Source organism: Nicrophorus vespilloides, unplaced genomic scaffold (genome assembly GCF_001412225.1).
Source record: "Nicrophorus vespilloides isolate i.1.1-1 unplaced genomic scaffold, Nicve_v1.0, whole genome shotgun sequence".
NCBI lineage: Eukaryota > Metazoa > Arthropoda > Insecta > Coleoptera > Silphidae > Nicrophorus > Nicrophorus vespilloides.
The window spans coordinates 1-12497 of NW_017097090.1; the positions used below are offsets into that span (position 1 = coordinate 1).

General features: G+C 33.1%; 5 protein-coding genes across 10 annotated transcripts; 2 read left to right on the top strand and 3 right to left on the bottom strand.

Annotated features, from left to right (window-relative positions):
* The first annotated feature begins 518 nt into the window (after window positions 1-518).
* LOC108558879 (serine/arginine-rich splicing factor 2) lies at window positions 519-3310 on the top strand. Of its 5 annotated transcripts, none has more exons than XM_017915925.1 (6): window positions 519-616; window positions 675-911; window positions 1334-1477; window positions 1547-1757; window positions 1818-1900; window positions 2740-3309. In XM_017915925.1, the coding sequence occupies exons 2-4, from the start codon at window positions 730-732 to the stop codon at window positions 1755-1757; spliced, it is 537 nt and encodes a 178-aa protein (XP_017771414.1). In that variant the 5' UTR covers window positions 519-616; window positions 675-729; the 3' UTR covers window positions 1818-1900; window positions 2740-3309. The 5 variants fall into 5 exon arrangements, with proteins under 5 accessions (XP_017771414.1, XP_017771416.1, XP_017771415.1 ...); XM_017915927.1 differs by having other exon boundaries at window positions 561-616; window positions 658-911; XM_017915926.1 differs by lacking the exon at window positions 519-616 and having other exon boundaries at window positions 623-911; window positions 2740-2891; window positions 2977-3309.
* Window positions 3311-4816: 1506 nt separating this feature from the next.
* On the top strand, window positions 4817-6817 carry LOC108558878 (ras-related protein Rab-40C). The gene is made up of 5 exons (XM_017915923.1): window positions 4817-5042; window positions 5156-5365; window positions 5426-5619; window positions 5673-5898; window positions 5954-6817. Exons 2-5 carry the CDS (start codon window positions 5212-5214, stop codon window positions 6202-6204), a joined length of 825 nt encoding a protein of 274 aa, XP_017771412.1. The 5' UTR covers window positions 4817-5042; window positions 5156-5211; the 3' UTR covers window positions 6205-6817.
* Window positions 6818-7690: 873 nt separating this feature from the next.
* Window positions 7691-9342, bottom strand: LOC108558869 (glucose-induced degradation protein 4 homolog). Of its 2 annotated transcripts, none has more exons than XM_017915903.1 (4): window positions 9126-9342; window positions 8728-8895; window positions 8436-8668; window positions 7691-8206 (listed from the first exon to the last, which is right to left on the bottom strand). In XM_017915903.1, exons 1-4 carry the CDS (start codon window positions 9270-9272, stop codon window positions 8131-8133), a joined length of 624 nt encoding a protein of 207 aa, XP_017771392.1. In that variant the 5' UTR covers window positions 9273-9342; the 3' UTR covers window positions 7691-8130. The 2 variants fall into 2 exon arrangements, with proteins under 2 accessions (XP_017771392.1, XP_017771393.1); XM_017915904.1 differs by having other exon boundaries at window positions 7692-8194.
* A 322-nt stretch (window positions 9343-9664) lies between these two features.
* Window positions 9665-10626, bottom strand: LOC108558868 (SUMO-conjugating enzyme UBC9-B-like). Its single transcript, XM_017915901.1, has 3 exons — window positions 10380-10626; window positions 9958-10304; window positions 9665-9899 (listed from the first exon to the last, which is right to left on the bottom strand). Exons 1-3 carry the CDS (start codon window positions 10443-10445, stop codon window positions 9824-9826), a joined length of 489 nt encoding a protein of 162 aa, XP_017771390.1. The 5' UTR covers window positions 10446-10626; the 3' UTR covers window positions 9665-9823.
* Window positions 10627-11120: 494 nt separating this feature from the next.
* LOC108558870 (SUMO-conjugating enzyme UBC9-B) lies at window positions 11121-12047 on the bottom strand. Its single transcript, XM_017915905.1, has 3 exons — window positions 11820-12047; window positions 11413-11759; window positions 11121-11337 (listed from the first exon to the last, which is right to left on the bottom strand). Exons 1-3 carry the CDS (start codon window positions 11883-11885, stop codon window positions 11265-11267), a joined length of 486 nt encoding a protein of 161 aa, XP_017771394.1. The 5' UTR covers window positions 11886-12047; the 3' UTR covers window positions 11121-11264.
* Window positions 12048-12497: the final 450 nt, after the last annotated feature.

Below are 12497 nucleotides of genomic sequence, written 5' to 3' on the forward strand. Positions count from 1 at the left end.
AAAACCAATTGAATTATTTAATTCCCAACTACTGAGACTCCACAACGACAAAACCAGACAATATTCCACTGTGTCCAGAATTCCATCCCTGGGACACGACATTATAATAAATATATTCTTAGTTAACTCTCTTTTTCGTTTAGCACATTTGTAACGTATATTATTAAGAAGTAATGTAGAAATTTAAAAATAACAGAATACTTTTCATATTTGATGAAATTGTATTGAACTTTGCAATGATTATAAAATTGGTTTGTAAAGAGTAAAACAACTATGAAATTATTTAAATACAGTGGAACCTACAATTTATTTTGCTCGTTAAGCGAAATGCTCGTTATTCCGCCACCCTTTCGGTGATTTTCTGCCCCATAATTTTTGTTGTTCCTACCAATTTTCGTATCAAATCGGATAAAAATGACAAAAAAAAAGGAGGAAAAGTTGATTTGCACTGGTTTTAGAACGGTTGGTATATGGATGCCAATGGGGGAATCCCCGAATGCATCCATCATAATTTCTTGTCGTGTTGTTGGTAACGGTATTATTATGTTGGTCCTACTGTTGGTTCCTGAGGAAAAGCCACCTAAAGCATGCGCAAAAAATGCGTCGGCCATTTTAGGTGGGTTGTTTTTAGCGTCATGTTTGGCATTATAAATTCAGTTTAATTTCTGTGTCAGAGAGTGCATGTAGCAGATCGAGTTCCTCCGTTTGTACCGTGCCCGAAAGACCAAGATGAGTTACGGACGACCGCCACCCCGCATCGAGGGCATGGTTTCTCTAAAAGTTGATAACCTCACTTACCGAACAACTCCGGATGATCTGCGAAGGGTCTTCGAAAGATGCGGCGAGGTGGGCGATATTTACATCCCTCGGGATCGATTCACGCGCGAAAGCAGAGGATTTGCTTTCGTAAGGTACGTATTATATTGAGCCAAAAAGAAAAACCGTTGGCGCCGCTTCCGTTTCTCTTCTCCCTCTTCCCTTCTAGACGCTGAGGGTCGTTGACCCAAATCTACATCTCTACGTCGTTTGTTTTATCCTTTAGTTTTTGTAAACATTAATGATGCATTGATATACTCTTGTATCAAATATGTTTCCGATAATTGCTGCATCACCTTTCTTCAAAGGTGAAAGGCGGCATAGGTGCTGCGCTCTACATCTAGCCTTCTTCTTTAACCAGATGCGAATTTAACTTGTTTACTTAATTTTCGAGAAAAATATTATGATGCAATTCGCGCCTTATTTATAGAAATTTATCTGTTTACTTCTTCGTCTTTGAATTTAACCATTAACACTGTTTTTTTTTTAAATAATAATATCAATATAATATTTGCAGATTTTATGATAAACGTGATGCACAGGATGCTTTAGATGCCATGGATGGTAGAATGTTGGATGGCAGGGAGTTGAGGGTACAAATGGCACGTTATGGAAGGCCGACGTCGCCCCATAGGAGGTATGGTAGATCTAATAGGAGGAGGTAAAAAGATACTCTTGCGAGAGTATAAACGTTGATGCTAATGTGCTTTTTGATTTGGTGTCGTTGCAGGGGGGGACATTCGAGATCAAGATCCAGGTCTCGATCACGATCCAGAAGACGCTCCAGGTCTCGTTCATACAGAAGACGTTCGCCGAGTCGCAGCCGGTCAAGATCAGACAGCAAAAGTTCAAGAGGTCGCTCCAGATCTCGTTCCAAATCCGAAAAGAGAGGCGGCGACAGGGAGAATAATACCAAGTCGCGTTCCCGGTCTAAATCATAGGTAAGATCGAAAACAGTCAACTTTTCAGCGTCTTACGAATATCCGTTTCTTTTTTCGCAGATATCCTAGACCTGGCGGTGCCTTTTTCAATTTTTGGCGCCCTCATAGTTGCCATGTTGCGGTTTGTGTTTAAGAAAATCAAGGTATCTAGTTATTTAGTTACTTCTTATTATTTTTTTTAATTATTATTGAACTTGGTATTCCTTAATATTATTTTTCACTTATTCGTAACTATTATTTTTTAAATTCATTATTTTTTACTTGTTCAGTTTCGATAATATTTTTTTTCGATATTAAAATAGTTTATAGTTAAGACAATTGTTAAATTGCAAACTGAAGAATATATATTTCAAGTCAAATTCTTTTATTACTTTTCGTTCTTTCGTGTTTTTTTTCTTTTCTTTAATTTTATTATTATTAATTTTCTTTTAATTGAATATATTTAGAATAAAAAGTACACTTATTATTAAAATGTAATTAGTAGATTTTAAATATATTCAGATGGATTCAAAATTTGTTATTTGCAGGATTCTGTTAACTTAAATTGAAAGCAAATATATAAAGAGCAATAATACTTGTATGATAGCGAATTTGTATTTAAAAGTTTTAAAAGTACTAAAACACTGGAGTGTAATTGTAAGTGTTCTGTATAAGGCCAACTTTTCTAATTTAGTTTCTTGTTCTCCTTCGTTTCTTGATTACTTTTCGTTCGGAATTCGCGAGTGCCATGCTTAGATGCACTTGCGAACGAGCATACGTACATTTTTTTTTTAATTCTACATCTCTATATATATATTGATAATAATAATGTTTCTTCTATTTTAACTAAAGAAATATATCTGAAGGCACACATACATTTTCACCAAATGTTATTACTGTTTTTTTTTGTTTGTTTGTTGATGATGTTTGTTATTATTGCATATTTTTGTTGATATGTGATCTGGTGGACGAGAAAAACTAACGTGTTTTAATATATGCACAGGCGTGGCAGTGTTAGCTGTGGCGTGTCGAGGGAGAAAGAGAGGCTGAGTCAAAGAGACCTGGTGTAGCTGTTTCTCAGCCCCACGTGCAGTTGCAGTAGCAGTCCCAGGTTGCGGGGGCGTACTCTTAGCAGAGCTGTCTGTGGCCGCCCAGGTGCTGTACTGTCGCAAAAAATTCATTCATTGATTTTGGGGCTTGACAAACATATGACCGAGACAACTTTAATCTTGATTTTCAGACTAGACTTTCGATCAGACTGTTTTGTTTTGAGAACCTATAGAGGTAGATTGAGAGAGAAAGAGATTGAGAGTAGTGGCGGTGATCATGATGATGATGATGATCGTGGTGGTTTTCTCTGAGGTTATGTATTTTTTATTCGATCTTTTTATTATCATTATTTTTTTTCCTCTCTCCGTTGATTGAACTGTGCATTCAACTGATCATTTATGTCCAGGAAGGTAAGACTACTCATCATTTCGTAAAGGCAGGTAGGTATATCTATTGAGATGCAATATTAAATTGTCTTTTTCTTCTATTCTTTTACAGAGACCACATAAAAAACACTTCTGTTCATAAACATGTTTATTAAATAAAATTTTTACTCATTTATATTTCTCTTTGTGTCTCCATATTGTATCGCTCATCAAACAAAGATATTATTTGCTCTCTGTTTTATGATGATCGATGTTCCTCTTCCAACAAAATATAATACAATAGAACTAAGCAAACATTGATTAAAATGAAACCGTATTTCCTACTATTCATTTACATATATCAATTCAATTGATTAAAACTATCAAATTACAGTGGAACCTCGCTTAACGAGTTTAATCAGGTGGCAATTGCAAGCCCGACAACCGAAATACCGTCAATTAAAATTCCGGCATAATCCCGACTATATCGAAAATGTCTACAATAACATTTTTAAATTATTCCGGAGCGTAGTGACTTTTAAATTGTTATTAATTATAAATAATAACAATTAATAATCTTAATGTATTTGATATTATTTCATAATGTTAAGGTTTATTATGAATAATTCAACAAAATCAAATAAATTAATAATATTTTTTTGTTATTAATAATAAAAATGTAGCACAAGGTGACTACGCTCCGGAATAATTTAAAAATGTTATTGTATAAATTTTCGATATAGTCGGGATTATGGTTGTCGAGATTCTGATACAGTCGGGTTATGGTTGTCGAGATTTTGATATAGTCTGTACATTTTAAAAATGATGTAGCAGGCGCGCAATCCGGGACTTCTCTTCTTAAACTTCGCTCGTTAAGGGAGTCATTTTTCTTACAATTAATTTTGCTCGTTAAGCGAGGTTCCACTGTACTGTAAATTTATTTAAACGTAGTGCAATTATGAAATTGTCGATGATTTCAAAACTTAATAAATTAACTGAAAATAGAAGTGTGATTTATTGTATCATTTAAATTTCAAGTTTACGGTAATAAATTTCCATTCTATTAAACACAAATATTTTAATTAAAATAAATCTTTAATTAGGTTAATTAAAGTTCTTAAGAAATATATTCATTTTAGTTTTTTTTACTTAACTAATGAATTTGTTAAATGATATTAAAATGCTCTAAGAAATCATGTTTCATTAAGTCAAGAAAAACGTCTTGTTTCTGATAATACTTTCTTTAAAATCTATATGAAATAGAGAATAATTTATAATTAATAACTCAATGATCTTTTTGTGTTCGTTATAGGAAGAAGTGGAAAGTTTTTAAATGGTTTTGCTTCTAAGAAAATAAGATTCTTTCAAATTCTGCGAAAATGTGCTTAAAATCTTTAATTAAGACATTACATTAATATTGTTTAATAATGAAAGTTTAATTTTAATGAATCAAAATTGTATAAATTTATTAGGAATTTGTTAATGATATATTAATTGTTTTTCTTGGAAATGTTCAAAAGAACTATATAATTTTTGTAAATGATTAGTTTGTTAATGATTAATAGTTAATTATTTAGCATTTAGAAAAAAAAAATCTGAAATTGAATTATGAAAGATTTGAACTACGTTTTCGAAGAAAAAAAAAATCACGTCGTAACCAAAAGCGCACAAAGTGAAAATCCCTACGGACGCACAGCCCACTTGAAACCTGACAGTTCACCATCTTGTTTGTTGATCTACAAAAAAAATAATGTGAATTATATATGCAGCAAGGACTAACAAAGACGGACGTACCAGAAGATTTGTTGCACATCGAAGGACAATCGCATACGATACGCGATGATCTCCAGTTTCGTTTCCGAGTGATTTCACACAAGTATCCACACCTCAGGTACGAACGACCTTCTGCTTTAAAAATAAGTCGAAACTGGAATTTGCATTTGCAATAAATTACATTCTCTAAATGGAAGCGCATTCCATACTAATGCGAGTTCACGTCCCCAGTGCTGTAGCCCATACAGATTGTTTATTATGGTGACAATCACATCAATTCCACTATTATGGCTGAGGATAGCAGTCGGCCCCCACAGAAATCCTACGACTACTTACTGAAGTTCCTGCTGGTCGGTGACAGTGATGTAGGGAAACAGGAGATCCTCTCGGATCTAGATGATGGGGCTTCAGAATCACCTTTCTGCAGTGGCAGTGGAAAGTGTAAGTATTTTTTACTAAATCATAATAATATATTTGTTTATTGTCACTTTTTAATTGTAGCTTATAAAACAACAACTATACTGCTGGATGGCAAGAGGGTGAAGCTCCAGCTATGGGACACTTCAGGACAAGGCAGATTCTGCACTATAATAAGGTCTTATTCGAGGGGAGCCCAAGGAGTTCTTCTTGTCTATGACATAACTAATAGATGGTCCTTTGATGGATTGGATAGATGGCTGAAGGAAGTTGATGAGGTTGGTTATCTTAATACATCTTTGATTTGTGTTAATTGTAAAATTCGTTTCAGCATGCGCCTGGGGTGCCAAAGGTGCTTGTTGGTAATAGACTGGAATTAGCGTTTAAGCGGAAAGTCGGCGTGAAGGATGCTCAAGCGTACGCCGATAAAAACAGCATGGCTTTCTTCGAGATATCCCCGCTGTGCAACAAATTCAATGTCATTGAAAGCTTCTGCGAACTCTCGAGAATGGCCCTCCAAAGGAACGGCATGGAAAGGCTATGGAGATCAAATAAAGGTAATTGCGTATTTCTTACAATTCTACTAAATAATAAATTTGATTTTTTGTTTAGTGTTAAGTTTACAAGAGCTGTGCTGTCGCGCGATTGTAACGAGGACGACCGTTTATAGTATAGAGCAGCTACCATTACCGACGTGCGTCAAATCCCACTTAAAGTCGTACGCGTTGACAACGCGAACGCAACTGAGGTACTCGCACAGTCAGAAGAAAAGCCATTCTAAGAAGCTGAAGCTGCTCACAACCCCGTCATCGCCGGCCGACAACAGGAGCTGCGTACCTAGAAACAGCTGCTGCATTTCATGATGAACCAAAGACTTGTAAATTCCCGAAGGATATAAAAGACCAGTGTGAAGTGGACTCGATCATTAATAAATTTGTGGGAAACTGAGTTTCTATACAATACGTACCTATAATACGTTCTGTCATATCAAGACCAACGTTGATTTCTATCAAGTCCTACAGGTGCGCGATATATTTAGGTACGTTAAAGGTATAAAACAGAAGAGAGAGAGTACAAATATTAATGAGACAGTTTAATTTTTTATATGCGTATAAAAACAATGACAGAAAATAATACTATATATATATATATACATACATATATTTTTTTGTTACGTTGTGTTCTGGTTATACTCGAGAACTAACTATTTAAATCTGCATATATATATCCTTTTTCTTATATGACTAACCGTCCTATTTACACTAAACTAATTGATATAGCAATGACTCGTCGTAAACTACTCCACTTGTTCAAAGGCAGCACATGGGACAAAGATATGAAACTGAATGACCTCAGCTTGCGGCATCACAGACTGAGACCTATAGATTTAGGTGATTCGTTGTGAATAAGCGAACGAGTGATTTTGCAATAATTATTTTCGATATGCAAAAAAAAAAGAATGAGAGAAGAAACAAAGTAATTGATAAAACAAAAAAAATTGTATATATTTTGTGTATATTGAAGGAAAAATTATATTTGAGATTAATCAGTATTTATAAATATTGAGTAACAAGAAAAAGAAATGGAAAACAGAACTGTACAAGTTTGACAGAAACCGTTGTTATTTATTGTTTTGCCCACACTTCCCACCCATCTAGAGGTTGTTTTGTATTATTTGTTTGTTTTTTTTTATTATTCAAAATGCATCTTATTTATTCTATTTTTTACCCTGTATATGGCTTTTAACATAACATGTAATTATTATTTTTCACTTTTGATGTTATTACCTTCACCATTTTTTTTTATATTAAACCTGTAATTACATTTCGTTGTATTTGTACTTATTAAAAAAAAATAATTTTAAACACTTCCCATACATTTTTTAATTTCATATTTGATCCCAAAAACCAATGTAGTCTAGTGACTTTCAAGTATTATCTTAATCTGAAAAGTTTGTAATGAAAGTTAAGCAACGTATGTTATGATTGGATGGATGAATTTGACAGTTTTTACTTACAAATTGTGGAAAAACTTTATAGTTGATGCATATAGGAATGAAAATTAATCAAAACTTCTATCTTAGCGTAAATAGGTCTGTTATTATACTATAATTCGTAGAAATGTATAACAGTTTATTTACCAAAATTAAAAAAAAAACTATATTGATATCGATTCAATATAAAAAATAGTTTTCAGCGTTTTCGCATTCCTTACAACTATTACTAATTGACAACTTTGCTCGAAATTACACACATTTCAATCAATACAATTCCGACGAAAATTACAAAAATAAATTAGAAATGAAAGGTTCAAGAAAAAGTAACAATTTAAAAAATATATTTATACACAACAGAGTAAAAACAAAATTTCACCTAAAGTAATTCAAATAACTTAATTTCACATGCCGCGACTAACATAGGTCTTCGTAATTAATACTAAGTATATAATCTAATCAATCATATTAGAAGTTGTTTCCTACGCGTTTCCTTATAATTATTTTATTTTTAATTTTGCAGTTGCTTCAAATTAATTTTTGCGGATTTTAACAAAAAATAAATAAAATAATAATAACTCTTGACCGCATCAAATCCTTGTTTCGTAACAGGAAAAAAAAATAATAATAATTCACTTATTGACTAGTTAACGTAACCACAATTAGTTTTGTAAGAATATTATATAATACATATCCGAAATGTAAACTTCAAAGTAATAAACGATAGAGAGTGCGTGTTTTTTTTTTTTGTTTGTTTCTTTTTGTGTGGATTCTCGAAGATCGAGTCGTTTTCACTTCACCTGAACTCGTAGATCTGTATGCTGTGTTCAGGGACGTGCGTCAAATTTAAAGATTGATACCTGTAACAAATACTAGTTTTATGATAGTTACATAATTGGAACAAATGGTAATAATGACTCATGAATCAATGATTCTAGAATAATGTGAGTCATTGGTAAATGTAACATGATATGCTGTTGTTGATTGAACTTGCAATATATTTGCAAATAACAATTATTGAATGTGTGGCATTGATAAAATAATGCTGTAATTGAATGCTATTATATGCAAATAGGTGAATAGAAAGTATAATATATTTACCATTCTGAACTTCGATGATAATAATAACCTTCAATATTTGCCTTTGACTTTTGAAAGCATATGTAATAGAAGCCTGCAAAGGAGGCTCCACTAATATCCTTAATAGTATGATCAGGCACTAAAAAATGTTCCTTCCATCTCATGAAGACGAAATCCGTATCAGCGAGAGCTTTATAATTAAACGTATCTGAATTGAAAGTCTTTGCATACTGGCAGAATGAAGTAAATTTACTCTAAAAAAAAAAGAAAATTATTGAGTTTATTTAAATCTTAAAGCTATTTGATTTAATACCCAATGTTTCTTGTCAACATCTTCGTCAGCGTCCCATTTCCTCGTTAAAAATGGGTATTTCTGGCTTATGATTTCACCATCGAAGAAGGTGGTCAACGTTGGATACTCGTTCGTCAGTCCATTTATTTGTAAGTATCCGCACAGGTAAGAGTTCTCTTCATCTACGTGCTGAAAAGGAATATTCAAAAAGTTATTTGGCGCGAAAAATTGTTATGAGGTTAAAGCCGGGGGGAGTGGTCTCGCTCAAATGTCAAAGTGACATATGTTCAGGGGTATTTCGGTGCAGCGACTGTTTATAAATCGTCGCCAAAAATAATGTTATTATGCACTTTACTTTTCTGTATTGGATCTAAATCGATGGAACGGATCAAAGTTTGATGTTTTTTTTTTAAACTAACCTGTAAAACTACTTCCACCTCGTAAGAGTTTCCTTTAGACTTTTGAAATCCTTGAAACTTGGAGCCGTTGTAGAGAAGGGACTTGGTGACTCCTGGTTGCTTCGAATTTGCCGGCGGTGGCGGCGCAATATCTACCTTTACAGGCATATTCTAAACATCTAGTATTATTCGCTCACCAACCAAACTTTTGCAAACCAGATGCCAAAATAACAGTGGCGACGTCGACGGAGGAATCTCCAACTCCTATACTTCTTATAGGCAATTCCAACTACTCCAATTACAATAGAATTAGTAACTCGATATTTTCTTAATAGAACAATTAGTAAACATAATTAAAGTACTAAATAAACAATGATTTAATTGTCTAAATTAATGAAATGTATTGAATTTTACAAATAAAATTCTGTTAAATTTCTAATGTAGTATTATTTATTCAGATCAGTTTGGTAATAATTATAAAATTTTATTTGAAACGTCCGAGTTTCATTGAAGTTTATTTGTACGAATATATGTGTACATATCATCTAAATGCTAATACATAAAAAAAATAAATTTATTGACTCCTGCATACACAATACTCAATTAATTGGATTATAGTAATTACAAAAAATAATAAATCAAGAAATGATAATAGCACAATAATGGAAACATCTTATAATATATTTATATGTATGTATCATAAATAAGTATCAGTACTCTTAACATTCGAGTTCTTGTTGGTTCATGGCTCTTGCCTGTGCTCTCACCCTCTTCTCATACTCCAAACGGTTCTGGCTGCAGAAAGAACATCACATTAACAAAAAATGAAAATTTAAAGAAACAAAATACTGACCAATAAATTGTGTAAGCTTCTGCTTGTGCTGGATCTTTAACATTAGGTTCATTCAATAAATTCTGTATTCCAAGTAAAATTTGCTTTATTGTTATGGCTGGTCTCCAATCTTTCTCTTCGTCAAGTAGCGATAAGCAAACAGTGCCCGAGGGATAGACGTTCGGATGGAAAAGTGGCGGCTCGAATTTGCACTTGGGCGGGCTGCTCGGGTAATCGTCTTTGAAGATCATACGAAGTTTGTAGTGGCCTCCTTCCCACGGGGTGCTCTTCTTGCCGGGAATGCAGCAGATCCAATTCATCAGGTTCAGGGAACCATCCTGATTCTTGCTGGGTCGTGCAACGAAGCCCTGCAATTCGAGAAAAGCAGTCGGTTTTTAGGTTATATACAATCGGGTTTTAGGAAAGAAGCTAGGTCTACTCACAAATGGATGCTCCTTCCTCCAAGCCTTTCGTTCCTCAGCCAAACGGGCGCCGGAAATACCAGACATCGTGCAGACAGCTAGTAATTAACTCGGCCGATTACGGATATCCAATAAGTGAAAAAAAAACTCGTGTAAGCAGGGCTGTAATTTGTTTATTTCAGAGCTGAAAACACACAAAGAAAAGCGGTAAATTGGTGAAGAATTTGACAGAACACCACAGTTATGTCAAAAAAAAGACATACCCTCGAATTTAAACACGACTGCCAACATTAGAATATTCAAATTAATTGGATTTTCATAATTATGCTGTTATTTGTAATAATTACGTTAACTTTTAATAATAAACGATTATTTTAGTATTAGTTGCACCATTAAATAACCCACGAAAGTTAACAAATTCTATGATTATTGTCTTTGGGTCAATTTTATTTATATTAATTGTTTATTAACTTCAACAAAAATAGTATTGCTTTTACTTAATGTTAACTAATTCTAAGATAATTAATAATTTACATAAGAACAGACAAATTACCCAATTCTTCAACTATCAATAATTCAGTGTAGCCACAACACTAATAATTCAACCATAAACCTACCTTGTTTTAAGACCACTGTAGACCATTTGTAGATATTGATATTCACTTATGTATATTATATTTATTGAAATATAATACATCTACTATTGATTCTATAGAAATGTTGTAGGAATTTCTTATTGACACATTAAAAAATCTTCATAACTTTATAAAAAAAGTATATTTATTTATTTAAAAAATATTATAAACGTATCCTAGAAGTTAACAATTGTATCGTTTTGTTATGTTAAAACTACTTTTATTATAATACAGATTAAATTAAGAAAAACATATTTTAGAGGTACTGAACTTATTCCATTTCTTGTTGTGCCATCACCCTTGCTTGTGCTCTGACCCTTTTCTCATATTCCAAACGATTTTGACTGAAAAAAAAACAACAATAACATAAGATTAACAATCATATTCAGAATTGATTAGTTATTAACTATGATTCTTACCAATAAATTGTGTAGGCCTCTGCTTGAGCTGGGTCCTTTACATTAGGTTCATTTAGTAAATCTTGAATGCCCAACAAGATTTGTTTGATTGTGATTGCTGGTCTCCAGTCTTTTTCCTCATCCAGCAAGGATAGGCAAACAGTGCCTGAAGGGTAAACATTCGGATGGAACAGTGGTGGCTCAAATTTGCATTTGGGTGGACTGCTGGGGTAATCATCTTTGAAGATCATTCGCAGTTTGTAGTGTCCACCTTCCCATGGAGTGCCCTTTTTACCAGGAATGCAGCACGCCCAGTTCATCAAATTGAGAGCACCATCGGCGTTTTTACTGGGCCTTGCAACGAATCCCTGCAGTAAACACAATAATTAAATCCATTCAAAAAAATGTACAACCATTTCAATACTTACAAATGGGTGCTCTTTTCTCCAAGCTTTCCTTTCTTCAGTCAAACGAGCTCCAGCGATACCAGACATCTTATTTTACGGATTATTATTTAGGTAATAATAAAGAAAATGCCAAAAAATTACGAAAATTATAGTGTATACTGTCCCATACACAAATGACCCTGTTGAAGATAAATGACAAATGATGAATGAAGTTGTGAACGAAGTGAAGTATCATCAAGATAAAATGATATGAATTTTCAAAAACTATAGCTCGCATCTAAGTTGCGTTTCAAAGTTTATCATTGGAATATTTAGTATTAAATTTAAAGTTAAATAAAAATTTGCTTTTTAGAGAATTTAAATAAAACTTTATTTGTAGATCACCAGCTATACTTTGTTTTTATGGTACATTTTTTGCGCAATAAAAATCAATAAAATCTCGTAAAAAATGTTTAAATCTTTAAAAGTATCGCAAATTTGAAGCAAGACTATACTTTATTATTGACTCCGGAATAATAAATTAAATTAACATGAGTAAAAAATCAGATAGCATCGTAATGAAGACCGAATCTACTCAATCTATGTCCTCTTTAAACTTAGAGAAAAGATCGATGGGAAAGCAGCATACACCTTCGCCAATGGGTAAAAAATGGACATGGGATGAATACAAGCAAAAGAGACACGTCGAATTACCTCCAG